The 27,478-nt window shown below is 45.6% G+C and overlaps 1 protein-coding gene and 1 long non-coding RNA gene across 3 annotated transcripts in view; both read right to left on the reverse strand.

Annotated features, from left to right (window-relative positions):
* Positions 1–27,478, reverse strand: part of MSN (moesin) — a 67,823-nt gene that overhangs the window by 16,459 nt on the left and 23,886 nt on the right. For both annotated transcript variants that reach the window (XM_067723187.1, XM_067723186.1), the window contains exon 2: positions 8,712–8,795. In XM_067723187.1, the coding sequence (XP_067579288.1) occupies positions 8,712–8,795 (84 nt within the window). The remainder of the gene's footprint in view (positions 1–8,711; positions 8,796–27,478) is intronic.
* LOC137217004 (uncharacterized) lies at positions 638–8,705 on the reverse strand. Its single transcript, XR_010939972.1, has 2 exons — positions 6,315–8,705; positions 638–5,005 (listed from the first exon to the last, which is right to left on the reverse strand). It is a non-coding gene; the product is annotated as an uncharacterized lncRNA (long non-coding RNA).

The raw sequence follows: 27,478 nt of genomic DNA on the forward strand, positions 1-27,478 counted from the left end.
TAGCAGAGTCAGGTCTGTTTGACTCCAAACCCATTCAAATCCAGTGCTTTCTGCCACCACCACCAGCCCCCTCAATTATGCCATGCAGCTTCACACACCCAGGATGGATTAAAAGCTGAAGGTAAAAACTGTTGGTTTAAATCCTGAATCTTGTTCTCCTGGATTACTTCTTTATGTTTAGCAACTAGGAATAATGCCCACACCCTTCAGACTGAGTCCTATTTACAATGTCCAAATAAAGAATGTTTGAGGAGACAGAGCAGGGACTGTGGTATCTATACACCCCAAAGCTGTGCTGTGCCTAGGGGCTGAGATGCTTCTTTCCAATCCTGATTAGAGTTCAGTCATGATTCCCCTTTACCACTCACACAGGTTGAGAGTGGGAATGAGGGTGGAAACAGGGTGAGCACCTCAATGTGGTAGCTGAGGGGCCCCATGGTGTTCTGGGCATCTTGGCTGAGCAGTGGGCAGGAAAGGGAGGCCAGCCAGGAGAAGACAGATGGGGTCTGTTTTCCAGTCCCCGACATTAGCATGTAAATAGTTCTGGCCGGTGGCTCAAACCCAGCATGCCCACCACTGAGGATAGAGGCAATAAAGCTGAGCCACATCCTAATGAGGTCACACTGGCATCAGAGTCTTCTTTATATTTTCTTCTATTGTGGGGGGGTGCCGGGGGGGGGGGTTGAGGTGAAGAAATTTACCTGGACTTAGAAACAGGTAACAAGGACCCAGTGTTGCTTATGTCCTCCCTGTGAATAAATCAGTATCTCCCCTCAAAACGCACACACGCACGCTCACTCACACACACACACACACACACACACACACACACACACTGCACTGTATCCAAAGTCTGCACTACACATCCAAGGCCAGGCCCCATAGTCACTCCCAGAGCTTACGATCTAGAGCTTCAGAGGTCCCAAGGAAAAAGTAGATCATGTTTATTAAAGTACCTGTTATGTGCCAGGTATCAAACACTGAACAACCATGAGATAGTTATTATCTCCATTTTATAAATGAGGAAAATAAGGCTTAGAGAGGCAACCTGTCTAAAACTGTAGAGCCTAGACTAGAATCCTAACTGTATGACTCCAAAACCTATACCCTTTTCTCTTGCATGCTATCTCCTAATGCCAAGGGCTCAAAGGATCTTAGAAGCCCTGGGGTTCCCAAGTGACTAACTCCCTTGTCTCTCTTTTGGCCCAGATATCCCAGCCAGACAATGAACTTTGACTACCTCTGCATCTAGATATAGTTCCTGGCTTTCCCACTAGACTCAGTCAACAACAGCTTTGGAGAGAAGCCATATCCCGAGGTCATTAACCTTCGTGAGCTCACCAGGGTATGCATGGTGATCACCCCTCCCTTTCTAGCTTGAATCAGGTATCAGAAAACCTCAGTGGAAGTCTCAATTCTGTCTCCAATTTGCTGTATGATCTTAAGGTAGCATATTTCCCTCTGTGGGCCTCAGCTTCCTCATCTATCCAGCTTCCCCATCTACTACAAATGGTGTGGCTTAAATGACCTCTTTCTGCTCTCAAGTTCTACCATTCTACTAATTAGGTTATTTGTAAATGACCAAGAAATACAACCCCATTTCCCACCTACCTCTTGCCAACTTGGGTAACTAGGAACATGCTTAGAAAAAATAAATAAAGGAAGATGCAGGGTATGAGGAAAGATCAAAAGACTTCCAGGATTCAATGGCAAGGTGAGTCCTTGAGTCTAAGTCAATAGGCAGTAGGAATTACCAGGTTTTAGATGACAACAAAGTAGTCATGTTGAAATGTGATTTTGGCTTTTTTGCAGAGGACAGAGGGAGAGGATGTGGACAGGAAAGATTTTTTTAAAGCACCTCTTATCCTATATCTAAGATAGGGCCTAATTAACAATTCTAATGGTTTTTCACAAGGCTGCAAAATAATAATGTACCAAGGTACAGTTGGTGGAAAGAAATAAGTTCCAAGAAACGATTCAGCCCCAAGAGAGAAAGGGACCCACTGAAGATGTTGAAGATGGACCACTAGGGCCAGGATGCTAGGTCACGGCAGGGCAGACTGGGAACAGAACTAGTAGGGCAGCAACTGGTTTTTGTCTGTACCAATGGCACAGCTGTAGAGGCTCAGAGACCCCAGAACTAAAAGGAAATGAGGAAGGCACGGACTACACAGCCAGTCCCACAGGTCCCAGGAGTAAGTTCCTTAGCCTCTTCTTGCACCATGTTGTCTGTTTCACTAGTGGGATGGGTAGTGGTGTGATGAGAAGAGGATCATGGGAGCCAAAACAGTTCCAGGATCTAGAGTATCTCTGAGGATAAAGTAATAGCTAAAGCGATATCTAAAGAAAGATTTCAGGATCAGCAAGGCATTTTAATCTCTCTGAGCACTGCCTCTTCCCTTATGAATACAGAGAAATCAGATGCATATAAATTTTCCACTTCCTTAGGCTGTAGGGCTTGGAGAGATGAGCAATGTCTCTTAGCCTCCACTGAAGTCCTAAAGTGAGGAAGTGAGGGTGTTGGGGGAAGGAAATATGGTCTGAAGTCAGAATCAAGACTGAAAAAGAACAAAGGATAAAACAGATGACCCCCGGACCCCAGGCTATAAGGAAAACTCCAATTAAGGTCCACAGGGTGCTGGGAATCATTTGATCAGGCAACTCTTGGCCCCATTTCAAAGTCCTGAAATATGGAAATGAGTCCAAGCTTAGCTTGCTTCCAGCTTTGCCTCCAGCTGAGACCTTACTCCAGAGGAAACAGAAATCTCGTTTTCTAGTGGGAAAGAGTATCTAGGTCCCAGTTCCAGGAACAACATCTGTGGCTCCAGTGACGGGTCCTTACCATTCCACTCTGAGAAATGGCTGCATCCCTGAGAAAAAATGTCTTTCTTTGCTCCCTTTGATTCCAGAGAGCCAGCTCATCTGGCCTGAGCTAGTATTTCTCAAAGCTGCCATGGAAGAAATCCTTAAGCAGCAGAAGATAATGAATGCATATACCCCCGGGACGGGGGTGGGGTGGGGTGGGGGTGGCAGCGTGAGATACAAGAAGATGGCTGCAAGCCACAATTTTTTTGAAGCCTGAAGGTTTAACCTTAATCATTTGTGCAAATTTTACTTTCTACTCCTTAAATATCCATGTTTTAATAATGAAATAGATATTATCTACAAGTAAAACTGATGCGCCAAGATACTAAATCACATCCATCCCACGGCTCTGTGTACCTCCTGGAACCTGCCACATTCACTTAGAGGGACTAGGACTTCAGTTTGTAAGACACTGGCTGTGGATTCTATTCAGCCACACAATAGAAACCCCCCAAACAGACTGGAGCATTGCAGGATCCAAGCAGCATAGACTAGAAAACTGGGGTCCAGTGAGGGAAAGAGATTTGCCTCTGAGAAAATCCTCACTAATTACCAGGAGCATCTGGATGTAAGCAAGAACTCCCTTTTGCCTCTCTTTTGCATGTGAAGGCTACTTACGTCTGAGGTCTGGGGAGGGGAGAGGAGATTAGGTCAATTCTGGAAAACAAAGCCCCCCTCCTCATATCCCTTATGCATCTATCTGAGTAAATAAACTAGTGACATAAGCAGTCACTTCAGAAGTCCAGAGCAGGATTGGGAAGCAAGGCTTGGGCCTCAAGAGGAAAACTGCATGAGAAATTATGTGCAAAACTGCACCAATGCCCAAACACCTGAGGCCCACTGAGATCCCATTACAGGCTGGGCAGCAGCTGCATCAGCCACCCACCTGAAAGCAAATCAGTGCACAACTGGAAAATTCCAGGAGGGCTGCCACCATCGCTGCTTCTGCTACCCCACACTGCCTGTGCCCAAGTGGCCACCTGCTCTGTAACACAGAACCCGTTCAGCTAGGGTTCTAAGTTTAGGGACCAAACTTTGTTCTTAGAATGGAAACAGGCAAATAAAGAGGAGGTCACAGAGGACACAGCTGACAAAAGATTGCAATTGCTATGCTTTGCTATAAGCTTTGGTTCAAGCCACTATACTACTTCCTAGCTATCTGACCTTAAACAGGTATTTTCCCCTCTCCAAGCCTCAGTTCATCATCTATAAGATGGGGATACTATTATTATAATAATAGATATTAGTTATTTTATAAAACAAAAATGGTAAAAAAGAGAAGAAGGGATTGCTGCCTTCAATGCAGAGTCGACAAATCCTAAGGCTTTCACTAAGCCAGAAAAGCATCCTGATTTCATGGCTCCCTTATCTGAACTCCCAGGGGAAATTCCACCCACTTATTTAGCCCTTAACAAGAATAAGCAACATTAGAATGCCTGCTATGCACCAGGCACTTTACTTACTCGAGGATTAAATAAGACTACAAAATCTCTAAGATTAGTGTGATTACTATTTTACTGAGGAAAGTAAAGTCCTAAGAGGCTAAACAGGCCGTCCAAGGTCACACGGCTGAATAGCAGGACAGAATTTGAACCCAAGGCTGACACCAAATCCCATGCTCTATATACCACCTCTATATACAACCTGAGCCTCAAGGGTGTTTGTTTCATTCAATGTGAGAGGAGAGTTGCATGTACTTTTCTCTGTTTCCATAGGTGAGTAACTCCAAGTTCCTTAAGGACAGAGATGGTGTTTGATAGGTCTAGAGATTCTCCTAGAGACACAGTAGACCTTCAGTCAATACTGAATCAGTCAATGAACAGATGAATGAATGGATGGATGCTCTGAGATTTCACCTCTCTTCTAGAGCTCAAAACCTTAAGTGGAGGGGGCAGGTAGAGCTAGAATAGAGCTAGAGCTAGAGACCACGGCTGAGGAGGAGCCAGGCAGAGGGTTCTTAAAGTGGAACTTATTATGGCAGCACTGCCCCTTAGTGGCACCTAGGTAATCAAGAGCCCTCAGAAGAACCTCACGCTTTAGAAATGGGGCTAAGTAACAAAATCGCTGTAACAAAATGTGTTCTCTCTCCTCCCTAGCTGTGAACACACTCACAAGAAGGAACAAAAGCAAACGGGAAGAACTATGGGCCCCACTTCCCTTTCCCACCAGGCCTTGTAACTCCTCAAGCTATGGCTTCCCATTGTTGCCTGTTATTTATCGCTGGTGCCAAGGAGGGTGCTTCCTCTCCAGTCAGCTTCCTCTCTGGTCATCAGCCAGACAACTGCTGGATTCCAGGATGGCCCCAGAGCTTCTGTCAATTCCTCCCAAGGAGTCCAGCTCCTTCCTCCTAGGCCCCTGATCTCCCTGAATGATGGATCTCAAAGGTCAGACAGAATGGACTTCCCTCCTTATGCCTCATCAACTTAGAGAGAGGGAAGAAGGGAAGAGATCAAATGCCCCAGTGGCCTGTGAACACGCATCTCTGAGGATTTCCATCCAGACCGGCCTTGGTCCCGAGAGTGCCAGATGCTCAATTCTGTGCCAGAGTTGAAATTTTTTTTTTCCTGTAGCTTTCACCTATGGGATCCCAGCTCTGCTCCTTCTGACCTCACAGAACATGACTGCCCCCTCCTTCCTACAACAGCCCCTCAGTGATCTCAAGACAGAGAATACATCTTCTCTTGAGTCTTCTCCAAGCTAAACAGGCTCGTTCACCCCAAACAGAGTAGCACAGTAGGGAAAAGTATAGTTTTACAGTCAGAGCTATATTTGAAACTCTGTATCACAATTTACTAACTACATAACCTAGAGTGTGTTTTTTCACCTCTCATAGGCAGGGTCACTACAAGGATTCAAACAAGGTTAGTCCATAGTAGGTGCTCACTAAATCATATTTCTCAAAACAACACTTATCTTCCTGGTGGGAAATCATGAATTTCCGGGTTTCCTCCCTTTCCTCTCCCCAACCAGTATGAAAGATTCAAGTCTCTCAAGGGCTTTTTTGGGGAAGCAGTAGCTTTCAGAACTAGCACATCAATCTGGCCAGGGCTCCCTACCAACTGGGCTTCCCTCAGAACCACACCCACAGTACGCAAACCAAACCAACACTAACAAAGAACTATCCGGCCCTGTGGCTTTTCAAAGTTAACAAACCCCTTTGTTCAAGTATTTTTCTGCTCTAGGCTCTAAATTATGCCTTCTTCACCCTCCACAGCAACGCCCTCCAATGCAAATGGACAAAGCCCCCAGTGTTGAAGGCAGGGAACAGTGTCATTTGTTTGAGAGAGGTGGGATATAGAACCAGGGCTCTGGGAAGGCGTCTGGGTAGAGGCCAAGGGAGTCTCTGGTACCCAGCTGGACTATAAAATCCACATTGGCTGATACTCTCCTCTCTACAGATGCTGCCCAGAATGATACTGCTGTCTGAAGCAAAGGGCCCAACAGCCTACCTATGGTATGGACACCTTCTCCCTTTTGTCCCAGAGACAGTAGAAGCCTATCTAGGAAGAGCTGTCCCCTCACCAGGTATCCTTCCCCTCCCCACCCCCTGGCATATGCCAATTACAGATCACACTCAAGTGAAGCATTTCCCTCCTTTTTACAGAAAGGGGTCATCTGAAATCCAAATAGTGGGGTTAGAAATGGGAAAGAAAAGATATGGAATACAGAAATAAATGCCACAGATAAATTTCTGAGAGATAACCAGATTTGAGATATCAGTTAGACAGTGTACAGATGGGGAAACTGAGGCCCAAAGAGGGGAAAGTTTTGTGTAAGGTATCAGGAGAGTTAGTGGTAGAGCCAGGCCTAAGGCTCCAAATTTCCAACTTTCTATCCAGTGCCCTTTCGACTTCACCAGGCTGTCCCTTGAAAAGCTTTCCAGTATAAAACCTGCATGCAAAGGGAGAATGCAAAACCTTAATGTAATCAAAATGCATTCAGTCATTCCAGACTAGCATTGTAATCACTTGTGAACTATGTGAATGTCAGCACATTAATTGTAGTAAATGTGTGTTTAAATGTTCCTCTGACTAATTTGTCTTTTGTAAATTAAATATCAATGACTACCTTTCACCATTCGATACAAAACAAACTCCAGAGAAGAAGCAAGTTCTAGCTAGATACAAAGTTAGATATGCTGAGGATCTTCAAGCCCATCTCCCAACTCTAGCTGATTAATGAGACAAGAAGTGTCACAGCATTTGGAAGCTATCATTTATTACATCTCTACTACATGCCAGATGCTTCACATAACACTCACTTCTCTATTTATATTTTCTTATTGCCTTTCTCTCCTATTTCTAATTTATCCTTTTGTATAATTATAAACCACCGTAACAAGTTTTCTGAGTAGCAAGTGAGATACAAATAACATACTCTTTCATAACCTCACAAAAAGCCTTTGAGGTAGGTATTAGACCCACTTTTGGGGGGCAGGGCCAGGAGAGGAATGAGACTACCAACCCAGAAAGGTTCAATAATTTTCCCAAGGCCTAGCTACGAATATGAAGATTTTGTTTCCCCATCTGTAAAATGGGGCCAGTACTAATTCCTGCATTCATTGGGCCTTGTGATAGTCAAATGATATGGTACACAAAATGTCTGTCACAGTACCTGACATACTGTAAGCCCTGGACAAATGTTAACTTTCATCTGTAATAGCCATAGACAACAATTTTCCCACTCTACCACATGACATCAGGGACTCAGGAGACATGCCCAAGCTGTCCTCACATTTCTAGGCATATTTTCCTTCCTTTTACATAGAGATCTGAATGGAAAACAGCCTTGCACCATCCCCATCTCCATCCTCTCCCCTCACCAGTCAGGAGTATTCATAGTAACAGAATGATCTCATTTGAATATAATCTCCTTCTTCCTTTCCTTTCCCAACTCTGGGTAAGCTCTCAGACAGCAGAGGTACTCAGAGAGCAAAGGAAGGGAAGCAAGAGGGCCTGGAAAATCCATTAAGGGGACATGCGGTCCCAACATCCAGGACAATGTTAGACTCCCACCTCACCAGAGGCGGGTGTGGAAGTAGGATAATGGCCCACCTGGAGGGATTCCAATCTCTGGAAATGGGAACCCATTTTTACTCCTAGAAGTCTGGTCACAGATGGCACACTCCTTTGGCCCCTGGAGGGTCTTTGAATGCTAACAGATTCTGTGGCCCCCACCTGCCTATTACATAGCACATCCCTTTTGACAATGATGATTCACAGCAAAGGAACACCCCTTGGATTGGAGATGGGAATGACCACTTCAGCATTATCTCCATGGCATGATTACAGGAGCTGAGGTATCCTCTTATTGCATTCATCACCCCCAGTGGTATCCTAAGTCCCAATATTCCTTGAGGGAAATGTACATAGAGCACACTACTTCAGAGAGAATATGTTGGTTTCCTTCTACTAGGAAGAAAAAACAATGTGACAGAGGCCATGTTGTAGTGACAAGAACATGGGGTTCAAATACCAGCCAGATACCAGCTGAGTGCAATTAAGTTATTTAATTTCTGAGCGTCATCATCAAAATAGAGATCACTTACATCTTTCAGAGTTGAGAGAAAGGCTTTGCATGCTGACATTTTAAAAGCATCTAGCACAGTCATATCCTACTCACTTCTCTTTTCTCCCATGTTCAGCACCAAGGATAGGATTAATCGGGGCCATCAAGGTGTAGGCTGCCAAAGTTAAACTTTGCCTCCTTTGTTATTAAGGCTGAGGCCAGCCTTTGTTTTGACCTATCCTGGAGGAGTGAGTAGAAGAGATTCCCCAAAAGTGGGTATTATGGTGGAAGCTATTGGGAGAAGTGGGGGGCTAAGGAGCAACAAGTCCCTCCCTTACCTGGTCAAACAGCTGCTTGCCAGTGGTGTTGGGCTGAATGGCAAATTCCAGCTCTGCGTCCATGGTGGTCACACGCACATTGATCTAGGATGAGATCAAAGGAGGCAAGTTAGTTTTCTGGCTCTATGCTCAGCAGAGCCTGGGACAAGTCTCTGTTCAACCACAGGAGAGGGAACTAAGATGCAAGAACCTAAGACACTTAGATACTGGTGTGAAGGAAGGGAGACTATTTTAACAAACAATAACCTAGCCCCTGCTCCCAACCAGTTTACTGAAGACAAAAAACCCCAGAGCTACAGGGCAATGCTTACCAAGGGGCAAACAAATGAATGCAAATCAACCTACTATCAAGAGGAAACAAGTGTTGACTGTACTTCTTCCACCTACACCAGCCAGCTGCAAGCCCACAGCGTTCTCTCCCCACCTCTGATCTATAGCCTGGATTATCTACAGCACTGATCTTTGCAGAGGCAAGTTAAGGGCAGGATAAAGAACACTGCATTCTAAGCCTAGCATCATAACTGGTTCACTCCACAACCTTGGATAAGTCTTATCCCCTTCCTGGGCCTTAGTTCCCCTCATCTGTGCAAGGGCAGGAGTGCAGGGGGTGGAGGTTGTCAGTTACACTAGGCAATCTCCAACAACCATTTCAGTGCTGACGTCTATGGTTCTATATACTGACTTACATTGTTAACACTTCCTGTATTTATGTCTCACTGGTCTCCCTAGGCTCAAGATAGGAAAGGGGCCTCAACAGAGATAGGTGTGGGCAGCACAGAGGTGCTTGACTTCCCAAAGCCAAGTCAGCAGAGAGAAAAGGAATAGGGACAGGCCCAGATGGAAACACACAGTATTTCACAGGCACTAGAAAAAGTACCCTCTACCTTTAAGAAGAGATCTCCTAGCCAAAGTCAATGATAGCTGAAATTTCATCAATAGAGATATGTTCCTTTGGCTGAAAGCTTGGTGGTGGTGGTAATAGTATTAATAGCAATAATAAGCAGCAGCTTTCATGTATGCAGACTTATTACTCACTAGGCACTTTATATGCACTACCCCATTTAATATCAACAATCACCCTGTGAAGTAGAGAGTATTATCTCCACAGTGGGGATGAAGACTTAGATATTTGCCTAAAGTCACATCACTAGTAAGTGGGGAAGACAGGGTTTGAATTCAGATCTAAGTCCAAGCCTCACAATTTAAACCAATACGCCAAACTCCTCTTACACCAAAGTGTAAAAGTCTCCATTAAAAGAAATCAAAGATTAAGTGTTCTTTGTTGTTGTTGGACATTTTGCTTAAGTAACCTATATGGTATAGCCACAAGATGGCTTGTTACATGGTCATATAAAATATTCATAAAGACTATTTCATGCCCAAGGCAAATACTTCAGTAATATTAAGTAAGGAAGACTAAGCAACAAGATTTCATGAGCTCAACTTTGTAAAAAGTATGCATACAGAGGTTATTGGAACCATACCCAAGTGTTAGTCAGTCTTGGTTTTTGGGTAGTGATCTTATGAGAGCATTCTCCCTTCTTTAAATTAAAAAAAAAAACTAATCTACATTTTCTAAGATGCTCACATATTACTTATACTATTGGGAGGGAACTAAAAATAGAATTGTCAAAGATGCAAATCCCCACGGAGTGGGTAAGACATAAGGCCTTATCAGTCTTTGACACCTATGGGCCCTTCCTGAGCACAGGGGTCAGCTAGCAGGGAAGAGAGGGCCAGACAGCAATTTTGCCAGCTAAACAATTCTGATGAGGACTAGGCCTGGGGAACAATTTTGTAAATAAATCTCACCAGGGAGCCAAGGAGGAAATCTATTTCAGGATTGACAATGGGACAGGAAAGGCCATGAAGGCAGGAACAAGTAAGGCAAGTACCCCAGTGGGAGACAACGGGCAGGGTTAGCCACTTTGACTCAGTGTTACCTAGGCTTCCTGCCAATACAGTGACCTCCATAGAATAGGCCCTCATAAGGTAGGGAGAATGAGGCCCAAAGGGCTGGAATTTGGCCTCAACATCTAGCCTTAAATCACCCTTGAGCTGAGTCAGGTGAGCCCTCAAAACACCAATGACTTGATAGGGATAGGGAAGAGTAGAAAAGGGACAGTGGCCCTTTTAGTGCACTGAGAAATTTCATTCTCACCTCAAGGTTTCTGTCTTAATTAGAGTTACCTCTCTAGTATCCAAGACTCAGTGGGTACTCACAAGATACTGGCTAAATGAACAGTACTAAGCAAGGGGATATAAGAGATAGATATAACATAGTATACAGAATCAGAGGTGGGAACATTTTACATCTTGACATTTTTGTGCCATGGACCTTGCCAAGCAGTTTAGTGTGGTCTATGGACTTCCTTCTCAGAATATTTGTAAATGCATGAAATAAAGTAGATACAAAGAGACCAATTATACTGAAATAGTTATCAAAGTTTAATATGTACTTCTTTATTATATTATATATTTACCTAACACTGGGTCTTATTATTACTACTGTAATTTCAACTTTGTCTTCGGCATAAATGATATTTTGAGAAATCTATAATAAGTAAATCGTGATACAAAAGTATCTTAGATTTCCACTGGTGACAAAGTCATAGGTACTAACTTTTTTTTTTGGCCTACATTCATAATTGAAAGAGGGGCTAAATTTCAGTGAGAGGTTAGTGAAAACAAATATGTAATTTTCCTCCATCCAACTTCATAGATCCTTCCCACTTCAAATTATACCCATGGACTTCACGGAGGCTCAAGGACTCCAGGTTAAGGAGCTTCCTATAAATTTATTTCAGTTTACCCAATATTAATGGAATAGTATGTTTAAAGAACTATGGTTGCAGTAGAGCTACAGGACCAGTCCCTGACCCCAAGGTACTTACTGAATTAACAGCAAAATTATAATATACAAGGGAAACCCTGAGAAGTGACATACCAGAACAGAAGAAACATTTTGTGGAAATACGGAACCATAGTTCAAAGTGGTATTTGCACTGGTCTCTAAGGATAACCTGGATTTTGAAAAAGGGAGAGTGTGGGAATTGGGGGGAAGAGCATACAAATGCCCTAGGTAGAGAAAGAAACACGTGCAATGGCCCAAAAGGAGACAGAGATAAAAGCATGCAGGTCTATACTGCTGAACTGAATGAATAAGCATTTTCAGAACTCTAATGGAAAACTGATTAATTCATAAAAGTACTAACAAAAGATCAAGATGAAAAAAAAATTAATTACATGGGACTGAGTGAACTGATGAGGATGATTATAATTTTTGTGACTTTCTGTTTGAATAAAAAAAACACATTTGTAATTAAAAAAAAAAAAAGCATGCAGGTCTCCTCCAGGGTAAATGAGGCCTGCAAGGTGAAGAGTGGGCAGAGAGGCCAGGAAGGTAGGTGGAAGGCCTTGAAGAATATGCTAGAAAGCTGGGCCTTAATCCTGTTGAGAGTGGCCAGCCACCCTGAAGGTTCTGAGCAGGGTGGGGCAGAATCAGAACAGGGCTTTTTAGAAGAAAGCACCCAGGGAGGACACCGAGGAAAGGGGTGGGGCTCTAGGGAACATTCCACAGCTAGGAGTTCTCTTTATTTTTTTTTTAAGATTTATTATTTATTTATTTATTTTATTTATTTTTGGCTATGTTGGGTCTTAGTTGCAGCACGCGGGATCTTCGTTGGGGCATGCAGGATCTTTCATTGCGGTGCACGGGCTTTTCTCTAGTTGTGGCGTGTGAATTTTCTATCTCTAGTTGTGGCGTGCAGGCTCCAGGGTGCGTGGGCTCTGTAGTTGTGGCGTGTGGGTTCCAGAGTGCATGAGCTCTGTAGTTTGCGGCACACAGGCTCTCTAGTTGAGGTGAGGGGGCTCAGTAGTTGTGGCACATGGGCTCAGTTGCCCCGCGGCATGTGGGATCTTAGTTCCCTGACCAGGGATCAAACCCGTGTCCCCTGCATTGGAAGGCGGATTCTTTACCACTGGACCACCAAGGAAGTCCCAAGAGTTCCCTTTAATTCACACTACTGGGAAGAATTTTCAAAGGAAATTCAGTGTCTCTTGCAGATCATGTCAATCACAGGTCATACCAATCTATCATCTTCAAGGGCTGGCCCACAAGTCCAAATATTTAACTTAAATATTTGGTAAATAAATGTTTCTTAAATAAATCAACTGGTAGAAAAGAACTCAGCCTGGGTTAGGAATAAGCATGTCAGAGAGGCTAGTACTGTACAGCTTCCTCCCTCCTAATAGAGCATCGCCCCAGAACAAGGGCTCTCCTCAAATCTGAGGCTGTCCAGCTGAAACCAAACTGGAACCTACTTCTCTAGAATCTCTGCTCAGAGTTTCTGTCATTCCACTGTGGCTGCTTCTCGAGGGAAAGCAGCCTGTGGTTCCCTGAACTTCACTGTGGAGACAAATAATCTTAGGTTTAAAAAAACTGGAAAGAAAAGCAAACACAAAGGGACTTCTCTTCTTGCCATCACTTAACTCAGAAGAAAATGTGAGTCATGAAGACAGGGTCATGGGTCTGTGTTCTCCTTTTTTTCTGTGTGTCAGAGGTAGGGGGTAGTAAGGGTAATAGCATGACTGGGGTTGAAGGTGATAGGTATAGGGCAGGAGTGTTGATCAAAGAATATCCCTTGTTTTCCATAAGAGTAATCTGAGACTCAAATGTGTACAAGGAGCTGCAGGCCCAGACCCACTGCCACACAGGGCCCACTGGATGCTCACCCTAGTGGGCACCCACTGCCTTCCTTTTGGGCCTGGCCTCTTCAATCTCAATGAGGAGAAGAGGGCAGTCTAGTTTGAGAGGCAAGAACTTGAAAATAAAGCCTCCAAAGTCAGCAGAAAGTTCCCAGGCAGGCCCTCAGCTCAGCAGGAGTGGAGGAGCTGGCCTGGGTGGAGTAGCATTTCAAGATGTGGTCCCCAACAGAGAACTAACGCCCTGTCTAAGCCTGTCCTTGAAAACTGTGTCTCTGGAGAACATTTAGAGTTTAAGGAACAAAAAAAGTCTGGGTGTGGTGGGGGGGTGACACCCTCTCATACACCCTAGCCCTCCCACCCCTAGTGCAAGAACAATAAATCCACTGTTATTTATTGAACAATTGAACACAGACACTTCCCACACCAAGCCTTTCATTGGACACTAACAAGTCCATGTCAGTGGTCTGTCATCCAAAGCCCTCAACAAACTGGGATCTCTCCTGTGTCCCCAGTTGGCTGGCCTAAGAAACAAAATAACCAGGCCACATGCTACCTCTGCCTTGGTTGCAACAGCTGGGGTACTTTGCTCTCTGGACCTGGCCAGCTTCAAATAAGGGAACCTCTCTTTCCCTAGGGCCAGGAGCACCCAGATGAGCAGTAGCTGGGCCACAGTGAGATCAGGGCAAAGTTTCCTCTTACTCACCCCTGTCACTGAACTACAAGATGGCTCTTTCCTGGAAAGGAATTTGGGGGAGATAGAGGACAAAGCAGAGAGAGTCAAATAATCACAAGTGGCTTGTCTGAAGCATGGACCTGTAAACAGAAGGCAAATGGCATTACCAGCCTCACACCATGGATAAGGAAACTGACGAGCATAAAGGCAGGTAACAGAAGGATGGAAATGAACACTTACTGTATAGCAACTATGTGCCAAGCCCCTTCACTCACAGTCTCACTCAACATCACTGAAACCACATTTACTCAGCCAGCAAGTGGTGAAGACAAGTCTTCTGGACATTCCCAGAGCACCATCCTTGACTCCACCTACCTCTCCAGTAACGCTGATTTCACTGCTGACTTCAGACACCGCCTTGGCAGCTATTTTGGCTAAGGCCCAAACACTTTAGCATAGGAAGCCTGGGCACATCTGGGAAGCACTGCTTGGGAAGGCCCCCTTGCCAGGGCAGAGCTTATGAGTCAGCCCAGTCGGGGCTGAGCTCAATGACATCACCCCTCACCTGCCACCCCACCATTCTCTTCAAAGGCCCAACTCCTCTGGGCTTTCAGTGGCACTGCTGCTATGGAGAAGGCAAAGGTAAGTGTAGGAGGGTGGCCAGAGGCAGGACAAGCCCTACCAGGGTAACCCCAGAACTTCAGTCTCTTCCCTGGGCAGAGAGCAGTCACCACAGTGTCACTCAAACTGCCTATCCCCATTATTTAGGCTCTAGCATCCACCACTTCCTGCTTCCAGAACTGGGGCCAGGGCAGGGCAGGGCAGGGCAGGGCAGGGCCTGGTCTGTCTTGCCTCTTGGGATGACAGCACTGCCTCAAGCAGCTGTTTTCCATAAGGGGTAAAACAAGGGTTGCTTTGAATCTCTAGCCTAGGAGGCATTCTCCCCCTCCCCCTTCCCCTCCTCCTCCTCCACTGACTCACTTCCCGGCAACTCAGTCTCTTCCCTGTGGACTTGGAAGTGGTACCTGGTACAGTTATCTGTTCTGACCTCTTCCTGCCCATTTCCAGACCCTTAATACAGCTGGCAAGACCTGCCTAGGGTTAACCCTTCCTATGCCTGTGCTTTTTCCCAGTAGGTTCTAGAAAGGAGACCACACCCAACCCCATGCACACCCATACCTTTAATGGGTCAGCAGTAATTCTTTAATCACTCCAACTGCTGCAAAGGGCATGGGAGACAACGGTCCCCTTTCACTTGCTTTGTCCCAGTCCTGCCTTCCTAAAGCTCCCTGAGAAGCATTTCAACTGGGAGACAAGGGCATATTGGATACTGGGTGTTACTCCTCCAGTTATCATATACTTAGAGGAGTAACCCCAAACAAAACTAACCCCTCTTAGCAATGAGAATATAACTACATTGTCACTATAGGAGGAGAGCTCAGGACAGAGAACAAAGCTGAAAAGGTCAAAGGTCAGAAACAGTGAGGTTACCTTAGTAAGCTACAGCTTCCCCATTAATTCAGCCTTAATTGCACAGTCTTTTGCTCAAACTCAGACTAAGGTAGATTCCCCCTCTTCTTCTCAACACATGAAGGTCAGGAAGGAAACTAGTTCCTCACCATTTATACCTAACTCCAGGACTTATTTTCAAAATCAGCTCATACAAACCATATCCCAGGAGCAAACACCACCCACTCCCCTATCCCCCACCCCAGCACATCTCTCTTTCCAAGGCACAGGGGACTGCCCCACAAGCTCCTTAGCATAGCCATTCCTCTTTAAATTTCCTCAAGATTTCAATCCACTCATCCTAGAATCTCATCTGGCACCTCCAGAATAAACCCTTCTGAACTTCTCATCCCTATTCTCCAAAAGAATAAATAATCCAGAATCCCCAACTATCAGACCTGAAAGGAACCTTAGAGATCACTTGATTCAAACTCTGCAATATACAGCTCGGGAAACTGAGGTCCAAGGAAGGGGAAGCACTGGCCCAGGGTCACACAGCTGCTGGACAGTGTGAGAGCAAGGATTAAAAATCTGGCTCTTGAACCACTGGCCATAATAAGCAATAGAAACATCCTAGCACTTCGAAAACAGGAGACATGTCAGGCTGTTGAGCTGGAAAGACTATGTGGAGGAGGCAGGACCAGCTTGCTTCCATGAAAAACTCCAAGCTGACACCGAATGGAAGTCTAGTTTATGACAGAGGGCAAGCCTAACTTTCAGGCTCTGATACATTCACCATCACCCATTCTAGGGAGACTAAACCTTTTATAACAGCATGGAAGGAAACTCAAAGATCCCTTGTTTCTAGGATATTTTCTTTTGCAAAAACTTGGATAGCAACTGATTGGGAAGGTCCCTGGCAGCAGTCACAGCCAAGCTGGAGGTTGGGACAGGGCGGGGAGGTACAGAGAGGGTGGAGACGACACAGCAAGGAAAGAGGCAGGGAATTTGAGGAACGGATTTATATCTAGATAGCCAAGAACAACAGATTCTTCAATTCTCATAAAACTTTGAAGCTGCCGAAATAAAAGGAAAGAGGGCCCATCATTAATAAAATAAGTCTCTCAAATGGGTTAAGCCCCTCTCTGGGGCCCCACCCAGCTGGGCTTCAGTCTCTAGCATCAGTTTCCTGCTTGACCCAGCTTCCTGCCTACAAGTTTCACAGGAAGTATTTATAGACTGGAAACACAGACCATTTGCAGCTGCCTGGAGACACCAGTTCTGCCCAGAGCACCAGAAGAGGGCTCTACTTTCTGTGCTCAAGAACACATCACAGCGACCTCCAGCATCCCAGCTCTGAAAGGCACTGGAGATGATCTAAGCCTCAGCTTGGGTTCCATCCATTACTCATGGGATTTCTGCCCTGTCCTGTGCTCCTCGGTATTAAAATTGCTGAAGCCAGGATCAGTCAACTATGCAGGAGAAAGGGGAGGCTTCCAGGGTAAATCAAAAAGCTGTTTTCTAAACTTATGGTTACCAGCGGGGAAAGGGAGGAAGGGATAAATTGGGAGATTGGGATTGGCATATATACACTACTACATATAAAATAGATAACGAATAAGGACCTACTGTATAGCACAGGGAACTCTACTCAATACTCTGTAGTGACCTATATGGGAAAAGAATCTAAAAAAGAGTGGATATATGTATATGTATGACTGATTCACTTTGCTGTACACCTGAAACTAACGTAACATTGTAAATCAACTATACTCCAATAAAAATTGAAAAAAAAAAAGCAGCTCTGTTTTCAACCCCAGAGCTAAGCTAAGGTCAGCTTCCTGCCAATGTTGCTGGTAAGCCAACAGCCAAACCTGGTATCTGGGGAACTCACAAAATTGCAGCCCTCGTCCCAGAAATAATGGTCTCAGTTCTTTGAGGAACAAATCATGGTATAGCAGAAAGAGGTTCTGGAGTCTCTCTGACCTTCCTCTTTCTGAAACTCAGTTTTCTAATATATAAAATGGGTCTAATAACATCAACCTCACAACAGGGTTACTGGGAGATTTAAGTTAAAATAACAGACATGAAAGTACTTGGTATATCATAAGTAGAATGTGATGATTACTAACCCCTCCTTTTTAAGCCATATTATTACAAATATTCTACCTCTCTGAAATGATTTAAAACAAAAACCTGTTCAACTGCACCTAAGGGCTATGGATTGCCCAAGAAGACCTCCAGAGAACCCTCCTAGCATAAAGGACTCTTTGACTGTAGGGGCAAACTCTAAAAATGTGATTAGATTTCTACTTGGTTACACAGTTTGAAGCCATGCACATCAGGTAGACACACACACATCCTTGCATTATTTTAAATGTTTTCTCTCTTGGGAGGGATGGGGATTTCCCCCAAGAAGCAGAGCCCTGAGGGGAGGCAGAATACAACAGAGCACCTATGCTACCTTGTCCTTTTAAAGGCTGCCTGATTTTCTTTCCTCGTTCTAGGCTCTGCCTTGCCATTTTCTCCAAACATGTCCCATCAATATATACAAGTTCCCAACCCTTCAACACAACACACTAAGACGTCCAAAGTCCTTCAGCTGTTATCCAGAAAAATCACAAACTTTTTAAAATACAGATTCCCTGGCTTCATCCACAGAGATCATGATTTATTATTATGTAAGAAGCAGGGCCTAGGCACCAGAAGTTAAGAGCTTCAGATGATTCCAAGGCCCAGCCAGGTTTGGGAACCTCTGGAATGGAATACAGCCTCTCATGTGCTGGTGTTAATATGGCCAGAGGGATGCTTGATGGAAGGGAAACAAAGCCAAGTAGAGAGCAGTAACTACAGGGACATCTAGGCCGGTTAGCCTAGTGAATGGCTCTCCAGAGTTGAATGCAGTTCACCTCCACAAAAGATCAGGAATGCAGTCAGTCCTGCTACTGCCTCCAAAGCCCTCTGCAACCTGGTCTCTTTATTTGTAAAGTAGGGCAGGAATTATCCTTGCCCCTCCCTACCTAGTATCATCACTTCCCACCACCACAGACACTATTATATACTAAAGCAATTTCTCTCTTGTAGCAGGAACATAAATTTGTAGTCTAAAAACCTGAGGGCAGCATCCATCTCTGCCAATAACAAGTCATGATCTCTCAATCATCCTATCTGTAAAATGGGCATAATGACATCCACCTGGCAGACAGTTGTGCAGTGGTAATGTGGTGTTTCCCAAACTTAACTGTTGGGAATCATTTGGGGCACTAGTTTAAAAACCCAGATACCTGGACTCCACTCCAAGCTTACTGAAACAGACTCTCCAGAGGAGGAGCTTGGGAAGCAGTAGCTTTGTCCCAAGTGATTCTTACCCTCTGGGAAGTTTAAAGAAACATCACCTGGCACAGATGCTGTTGAGATGAAATGAGAGGTCAGACCAGAGCTCCGGTCCTCCAAAATGCTTCCTGGCCCAGAGATCCTCATGGCAGGAACCTTTAGGTTAGAACCCAGCAGAGGATGCTCTGCAGGCAGAAGAGGGAGGAGAAAGCTTTGGAATTCCAATCAGAAAGCTAAGTGCAGGACTTCCCTGGTGGCCCAGTGGTTAAGAATCTGCCTTCCAATGCAGGGGACATGGGGTTCCATTCCTGGTCGGGGAACTAAGATCCCACATGCCCCCGGGCAACTAAACCTGCAGGCTGCAGCTACAGAAAAGCCCGCTTCGGAAGACCCAGCTCAGCCAAAAAAAAGGAAGACAGCTAAGTGCTTTCTGATATGACCATACCCTCAGGCCACTGTCCAGAGCCTTCCATTATCTTCCCATCTAGTTAAGAATTAGACAGTGGGAGGAAACAACTGGTGCAAATACCTCAGCAGCCAAAACACATTGATCAAAATACTCTAATTAGGGGCTTCCCTGGTGGCACAGTGGTTGAGAGTCCGCCTGCCGATGCAGGGGATACGGTTTGTGCCCCGGTCTGGGAAGATCCCACATGCCGCGGAGCGACTGGGCCTGTGAGCCATGGCCGCTGAGCCTGCGCGTCCGGAGCGCAACGGGAGAGACCACAACAGTGAGAGGCCCGCGTACCGCGCAAAATAATAATAATAATAATACTCTAATTAGGGCCCCAATCAAAATCTTGTCAAGTTCTCTGCCCCTTAAACACTTTCTCTTGGGAGAACGTTCAGGCAAGAAGCAGACCTTAAATGATACTCTCTCTTTCCTGGATGCTCTGGGAACTTGGGGAACAGAAAAAACATGGTGAGAGGGTCTTGTATTTGCATATAGATGTGAACAGATTGAGGGTGGGAGTGAGCCTGGGACTCTAAAATAGGTGTGATTAATAACAGTGCACTGGAACCAGCTCGTACTAGAGCTGATCATGTGCCACTCCGTACAACTCCTCCTTCAAAGCCCTTGTATTGGTAGTTTGAAATTGGCCATGGTGAGAGTATTTACACCACAGGGATTAGTAAACAGTTCAAATCATGGCTTCACCAGAGAGTTTGTTGTGAAACATTTACCAGCACATGAAACACACATGAAGTAAGCCACCTTTAGGCCCATTTTACAAATGAGGAAACTGATCTCAATGAACGGAAGCAACTGCCATCCTTTAGTTGCATGATCTTGGCCAAGAACCAGGTCTGTCCAACTAGCAACAAATCCCAGGCTCTTGCTACCAGCACCCCAGGGCAGTAGGAAGCCCTCATCAACAAAAAGGGAGCTGACCCTTTTTGTCAGCTAACTAACACCCAAAGGGCACCTAAGTGCACCTGGTGTACCACCAAGGAAAGCAAGAGGTAAAGAGCCCATGACTAAGACATGAAGGCAACAAGAGACAGTTTCATCCCCACCAGAGGAGAGAGGCTGGAGTGGAGCAGGGAATGGGGTTGGAAAGCCCCAAAGGAAACCACAGCACTTTCTTAAGGTCTCTTTACAAATACATGATGGAGAGTGTGGGTCCTGGAAGGAAGCCCTGGGGGCACTGCAAGTCCCTAGATCTCTTGAAGCATCAGTTTTCCTGAAAGTAAAATGGGAGTAACAATGCCTACCTCACAGATTGTTGTGAGGACAGCATTATCTCCTTTACTCATAAGAAAGGACCTGGCTTGGCACCTAGCATGTATTAGATGTTTGATACATTTTAGTTCCTTTCTCCTGCAACCTCATTATCCAATCCAGGACCTCTGGCTCACCCTTATACAATAAAAATCCTAACCCCATGTGCACAGTGCTTTACACTTTAAAAGACACTGTCCACATGCATTCTCTCACTGAACTCAACTCTGTATGAAAGGCAGAGCAGAGATGAGCACCATTTTATAGACAGGAAAAATGGAAGCTCAGTGAGGTAAATGGCAATTTGCTCAAGTGTGAAGGAGACAGGACTAGAACCCAGGTCTCCTCGACTACTAGCAAGTACACTGTTCTTTGCCCTTCCAAGTTTCTCTTATTTAAGGTTGCAAGAGAGTCCTTCCAAAGGCTTACTTGCTATCATTTATTTCATCCAAGAAACCTAGTGGCCTCTGGCCTCTAGCTCTGTCTCAGGGTGCTACAAGAGGGGCTCTCCTTGGGATGGGAGAAGACCAAGGCAGCACAGGGTGGGAACAGTCTTTCTTCTAGTGGAGGGAGCCACACCATTAGTTGGAAGCAACCAGCCAAAAACAGTGGACCAGTAACCTTGAGATAGTCCCTTCCCCCTCTAGGTTGGAGTGTCCCTAACTGTACTGGGTAGGTCTTGATCAGTGGTTTTCAGTTTTATTACTTTTTTAAGCAGCTTCCTGCCTCTTCATTCTCCCAAACAGAAAATCTCATGAAATTTCAGGATATAAAGTACATAAAAGTAGAATTGTTCTGGTCGAAGGATGGCTACAGCTCCCCAGGCATCTTGGCCAAATACAGTTTGCAAACCACTGGACTAGCAGCTTGGGGGAAGGGAGGGAGCTCCAGTTCTAACCCTGTAAAAATCTACTCATCTTAACTCTGCTGATTCCTTAGAGGACTTAAAGACTCCCTGGGGCTCAGTTTACCCATCTATGGTATGAGGTGATTGGACCAGTTAGTCTCTAAAAGCCCTTTTTTGCCTTGTGATTCTAGGAAAAGGGAGCCCAGCAATCCTCGTGGTGGAGAACTGTGATGAGAGACCAACAAGAGCAAAGTCTCATCCCTATGCCCAGAAAGCCCCTTTGCCTCTGATGACTCTGAACTTAACTCTACAGTCAGTTCCTCAAGCGCTGTCAGCTGGTCGGGTGGGCAGACAGGCAGGAAGGCGGGCGCCCCACCCTCCCTTGCACAGGAAGCTAGCTACATCCTCTTTTCCCCACCCCAGGCAGCACATCTCCAAAGGTCCCCAGAAGAAGTAGTGGGGGCGGGGAAAAGAAGAGGATGGGGCCTGAAAGGAAACTGAACATGCAAATCACCTTAGTGTTCTAGGCAGCCATCTGTTCAGAGGGGAGTGACTGGGGCCTGGGGATAAGCAACAAAACAACCCCATTCTCTACTGGGGTACAGCTCCCTGGACAAAACCTTGCCAAAATGGCCTATGGCTGCAGGAGTCACAAGGCATGGGCTGATACAGCGGGCAGCCTGGGCCCACCCACTTCTTGCCACTGAGTTTCTCCAACCTGAAGAGCTGGGCCTCATTCACAGGTGTTTACAGTTCTTTCTTAGAGTAAGAACACAGACATGCCATGGGTGGGTGGGTGTACACGAGTTAACACTCGAGAATAGAGGGGCTCTTCATGCCTCTCAAAGCCAAGGAGGCAGGCACCAACCCACATGGCCACACTACCAGCCCACTTTCCCGTGCCCGCCCCCATACCCTGTGACTGGGCCCCAGCCCTCCCCACATCCTGTTCTCAGAGAACACGTGGCTGCCTGGGGAAAGATAATGTCATTACCACACTTCCCCTCCCTGGAAGAGGCGTTCCTTGACTGGGGAGGGAGCTAGAGTAACCTGCTTGATCAAGCTGAAAAATCTGCAGTAATCTCCCAGTTTCACAGACAGGGACAGGAAGGGTGACCAGCTAACCACTGGAGCACCTTCCACACTGGAGGACCCATGCCTAGAGAAAGATGGTGATGGTCCAAAGTACTTCTGGAAAAATGAATTTTCTGAGAAAACACAAATTGGCAACTTCTCCTATATTTGGAAACTGAAAGAAAACATGCCAATGCTCTTCCTTGATTAATGAACCAGGAGATGCAAAAATACAGTAAACGTATTTTTTAAAGGCTCCCAAACATCACTGAAGTCTCACTACACATGGGTTTTAGATGCCAGTATCAGCATTTCTGCTAAAGCAACATGATTTGCACAGGGTCTTAATGGGCCTAGAGTGGCTTTGGCCACTGGATAAAAGAAAATGACTTCAGTCCAATAGGAACAGCTCCCCCAACAAGATCAGAGGAAGGGATGGTGAGGGGGTACCACAGTCTGAGCCCACTCATTGTTCAATTTCCCTTCACTCCTCTCTGACCAGCTGACGCCCTGGATCCCCCCTTGTCTTCCCTTCCCAGACTATAAGTAGCAAAGAATGCAGTTGAACATTCCATCTGAATATTCAGGGAGGGCCTCCTCATTCATCCAGGGTGAGAAATCAGAAGGCAGATGCCATTCCACAGCACTGCCTCACTAAGTGCAGACCTTCAGTGCAGCATAATCCCAGGCTAGATTTATATGGGAGACCTTGACTGACTACCCCTAAACAAGTCGTCCCCAGTCCCAACCAGCCTGCTGCTCTCTGACACCTAATCTTGCAGCCCAATCTAACTCTTGCCCCCATCAAGGAACAAGGTTTGTCATATAGGCCTTAAGAAAATACCAACTTTTAGCACCTGCCTCCAGTGGATGTGCTGAAGGCTTAAGAGTGGCATCTGGCATCACACCTGCCCTAGGTATCTCTGTTTGTAGCCACAGTCTTCATTTTTGTCACGGTAACCTTCCTGGAAGCAGAGGTATAGAGAGCCCAAATAATGTCCTTGAGCTCTGTGGATCTATGATTGTTTTGGAAAAGTCCTAGGGCAGGGTGAGGGGGGCAGTCAGTAAGAGAACAGGGACATGACATCCAGCTTATTAATTTTGGTCCCTATGTAGATTAACATAACTTCTTTAAATGCTGGCTCTGTATTTTTTGAGCTGATAAAGCCACATCTTGCCCTCCAAACCACAAGCTCAGCTACTAATTTACTGAGACCAGTAAAAACTGTTTAACCTATCTAACCAACAATACCAGGGTTTTTAGCACCCCTACCACCAGAAACTTACAATCTTTGTATCCCCTAATGGTAAGGTTGAGCATGCATGAAACCACTCACTCCCAACACATACACACATCAGAGTTCTTCGGGTAGGGTAAGAAGCGCCCACACCCTAACTTTGGTTTAGTTTCTTTCCATAGCAGCAGGAAAGAGGCCCACCAGAATCTCTATAGAAATTACCTGGCAGCCTCTCTTATGGCCCAGGCAATAGATATTGTTCCACAATCCAAAGTGAGTCCTAAAATTGTACCTACAATTCTAATAAGACCTAGAAAAGCAAACAGGGCCACCTCTTACCTACCTCAGGTTTTTCAGAAAGGACCTCTACCCCTGACACAGTCACATATATATACATGCTTGCTTCACACACCACTATGGACCAGGCCTTGAGATGATTCTAATGCTTGCAAATGTGCATTGTGAAAGTGAGTGAGCAAGTGTGTGAGAGTGTTTTTGTTGGGGAGGGGTTGCAAGTTCATGGGGAATTACCGTGCTGTACAGCAAGAGCAGTGATAGAGGTAATCAGAGGAAACTGTGGAAACATAAAGGGGCACCCAGGCCATAATGGAGAAGGCAGGAGGGCAGGTTTCTAGAGAAAGAGCAGACCTGTCCTGAATGACAAATAATATTTTCACAGGAAAAAGATGTTAAAGGGAAAGGGAAGCTCATGGTATTCCAGGTAGACAAATAGCCTGTACAAGGACACAGAGTGTAGGCCCTTCAAATGCCATAGGAAAATATACAATATGTGAAATCCCTCCCAAAAGTACAAAGTTAAGTATCAAGTCCTCCTTTCCCAGCTCTCTGACCCTCTTGCCAGAAATCAGAAGAAAATACATTAGAGAGCTTTCCACCATCACAGTATTAAACACCAGCTCATCAGATGTGGGGGAGAGGCATGCCACAGGCAGAGACAGAAATCCCTGAAGACAAAGCCAGACAAGGTGGCCTAGTATACAAGATAAGGTAGGAAGCTGGTTCTATTCCACACAGCCACACTGAGGTACCAACTTAGCTTAATGAGCACTCCCTACCCTAGCTTCCACAAACCTTGGGGGAACCACTCTCCAGATCTTGAGGGATCCTACTACAACCCACTTTCAGTCCATATGGAAAACCTGTCTACCCACAGATAGACCTGGAAGGGTGACCAGACTAACATCCCCCTGCACACTACCCTACACCCCCCCCCCCCACACACACACAGGAAGTGAAAGCTACCAGCACAGCAAGGGCTTGGGGTGGGCCTCAGCTATGGCTGCCTAGCTTCTGCAAAGGGGTGGGGACCCAATGATTTCACAAACTGTTTTGCTTTCTTGAGTAAGGGTTCCTCTAACCATTGTCTCCTCTGAACATTCTCTCTTCTTCCCATTCCAAAACCATCCTGTCTAACCTGGGTCTCATAATACCCAACTCCCTCATCTTGGGACTTTCAAGACTCCCCAGAGCTGGGGTTCTTCTTCACAGAGCAACAGATTCACCCACACAAATTCTTGGACTGTTTCCCCTCAACGGGCTGCAGTGGAAGGTAGTGCAGTGCAGGGAGCCCATTTACAAATTAGAGGAAAAGCCTAACTAGGGTACTAAAATTCTTTGATCTCAAATACTTAAAAGACGGCAAAATACAATGAAAGAAATTAAGAGAAAAGGGGCTTTTATCAAGCACCTTCAATATGCCAGGCACCCTTCTAGGTATACTTTCATGCTCATGCGCTCTTTTCTCTCTCATAAATTCCAAGGAAGTGGGGGTCATTTTTTATCTCCATTTTAAAGATGGAAAACTAAGATTCACAAGGTTAAATACCTTACCCAAGGTCATGCAGCTATAAATAATGGTTGAAAATAATTCTACAGGGGCTTCCCTGGTGGCACAGTGGTTAAGAATCCGCCTGCCAATACAGCAGACACAGGTTCAAGCCCTGGTCCAGGAAGATCCCACATGCCGGAGCAACTAAGCCCGTGCACCACAACTACTGAGCCTGCACTCTAGAGCCCACAAGCCACAACTACTGAGCCTGCATGCCACAACTACTGAGCCCACGTGCCACAACTACTGAAGCCCACGTGCCTAGAGCCTGTGCTCCACAACAAGAGAAGCCACCACAATGAGAAGCCTATGCACCACAACAAAGAGTAGCCCCCGCTCGCCACAACTAGAGAAAGCCCACGTGCAGCAACGAAGACCCAACGCAGCCAAAAATAAATAAATTTTTTTAAAAAAGAAAATAATTCTACATAATTGGCCCACTTAATTTATCTTATGGCTACCATCTTCCTTTCTCTCAAGTCACCTTGAACAATGCCGACCAGACACTGGCCCAAAGAAGTCAGGAGAAAAACCTGAGGCAACTCTACTTGCAATGCTCACCATTAATTGTCGCCTTAAAACCATTTAAGCTAGCCTCACTCACTGACTATTCACAAACATGCTTCAGTCCCTAAGGGTAGAAACATCTTTACACATTCCACAAGTCTTCTATACTTTTGGGCGTAGAGGTATAGGGCTTTGGGGACAGAAAGGAAGGGGAGAGGAGTAACAGCCCTGGTCACCCCTCAGAAAGCTCAGTGGTTGAGTCTCCCAGGCCTAGTAGCCTAGAGTTGGGTGGGTATCTACAGTCCTAGGTGTGTTTGGGGAAGGGTGGGGACAGCAGAGGAGAAAAGAGAAAGCATTCCAAAGCAGATCTCGTACAACACCTCTTATAATCCTGGCTTTTCCAGGAGAATGACTCAGCCTTGGCACCATACTGTCTCCATTACAGGATTCCCAGGAACTCGGCAAGAATGGGCATGGGTGACCAAATAGGCATATACCCACAGAAACACACAACAGTTAACAAAATGCAAACCTCCAGAACACTGGATGTAAGGGCTCCAGATAGAGCTGAGAATGCCTCCCTGTCTGGGTAAAAGCTACGCTCTAATATCACCCCTAAAACAAACGGTCTCTGTATCTTATTCCAAAAGTACCCAGGATTCCTTCTGTTCAAGCACAGTCTGGAAAGAACACAAAAGAGGCACCTTCTCAAAAAGCCAGGATTGATTTTAGGAGGCTCAGCAAAGCCAGGGATGAAGTGTTCGGGGAGGAGCAGGAAGAATCAGCCCCTGCTCCAGAATCCCCTGTTGAACACAGCTTTGGACTTTTGTGATTTTGTTTTCAAATCTCCCTAATTACCATCAACAGGAGCTGCTTACTTATCAGATTTGGGGCCATCTGAGATGAAAAGCTAAGTCTTACACAGGAACAGTGAGCTGGAGGAGAGCATCATCTATCGGGTTCTTTCCCCTCCAAGAAGGATACAATTCTAATTCTAACCCCCAGTGACTATGACACCAAGTACACACCAGAAGGAGTCAATGTGGTTTGGTTAGTCAGTAACCAACACAGAAGGGACTAGCTACAAACATCCCAATCATAAATCAGGAGTCAAAGGCCTACCATGTGCCTGGCTCAGGGAAGAGGAATCATGAGTTTATAAGAAATTGGTACATAATAGGGACTTTCCTGGTGGTCCAGTGGTTAAGAATCCACCTTCCAATGTAGGGGACGCGGGTTCGATCCCTGGTCAGGGAACTAAGATCCCACATGCCGCAGGGCAACTAAGCCTGCGCGCTCAAGAGCCCATGTGCCACAACTAGAGAAGCCCACGTGCCGCAACGAAGAACCCGCATGCCACAATGAAA

The sequence above is a fragment of the Pseudorca crassidens genome, chromosome X, assembly GCF_039906515.1.
Source record: "Pseudorca crassidens isolate mPseCra1 chromosome X, mPseCra1.hap1, whole genome shotgun sequence".
NCBI lineage: Eukaryota > Metazoa > Chordata > Mammalia > Artiodactyla > Delphinidae > Pseudorca > Pseudorca crassidens.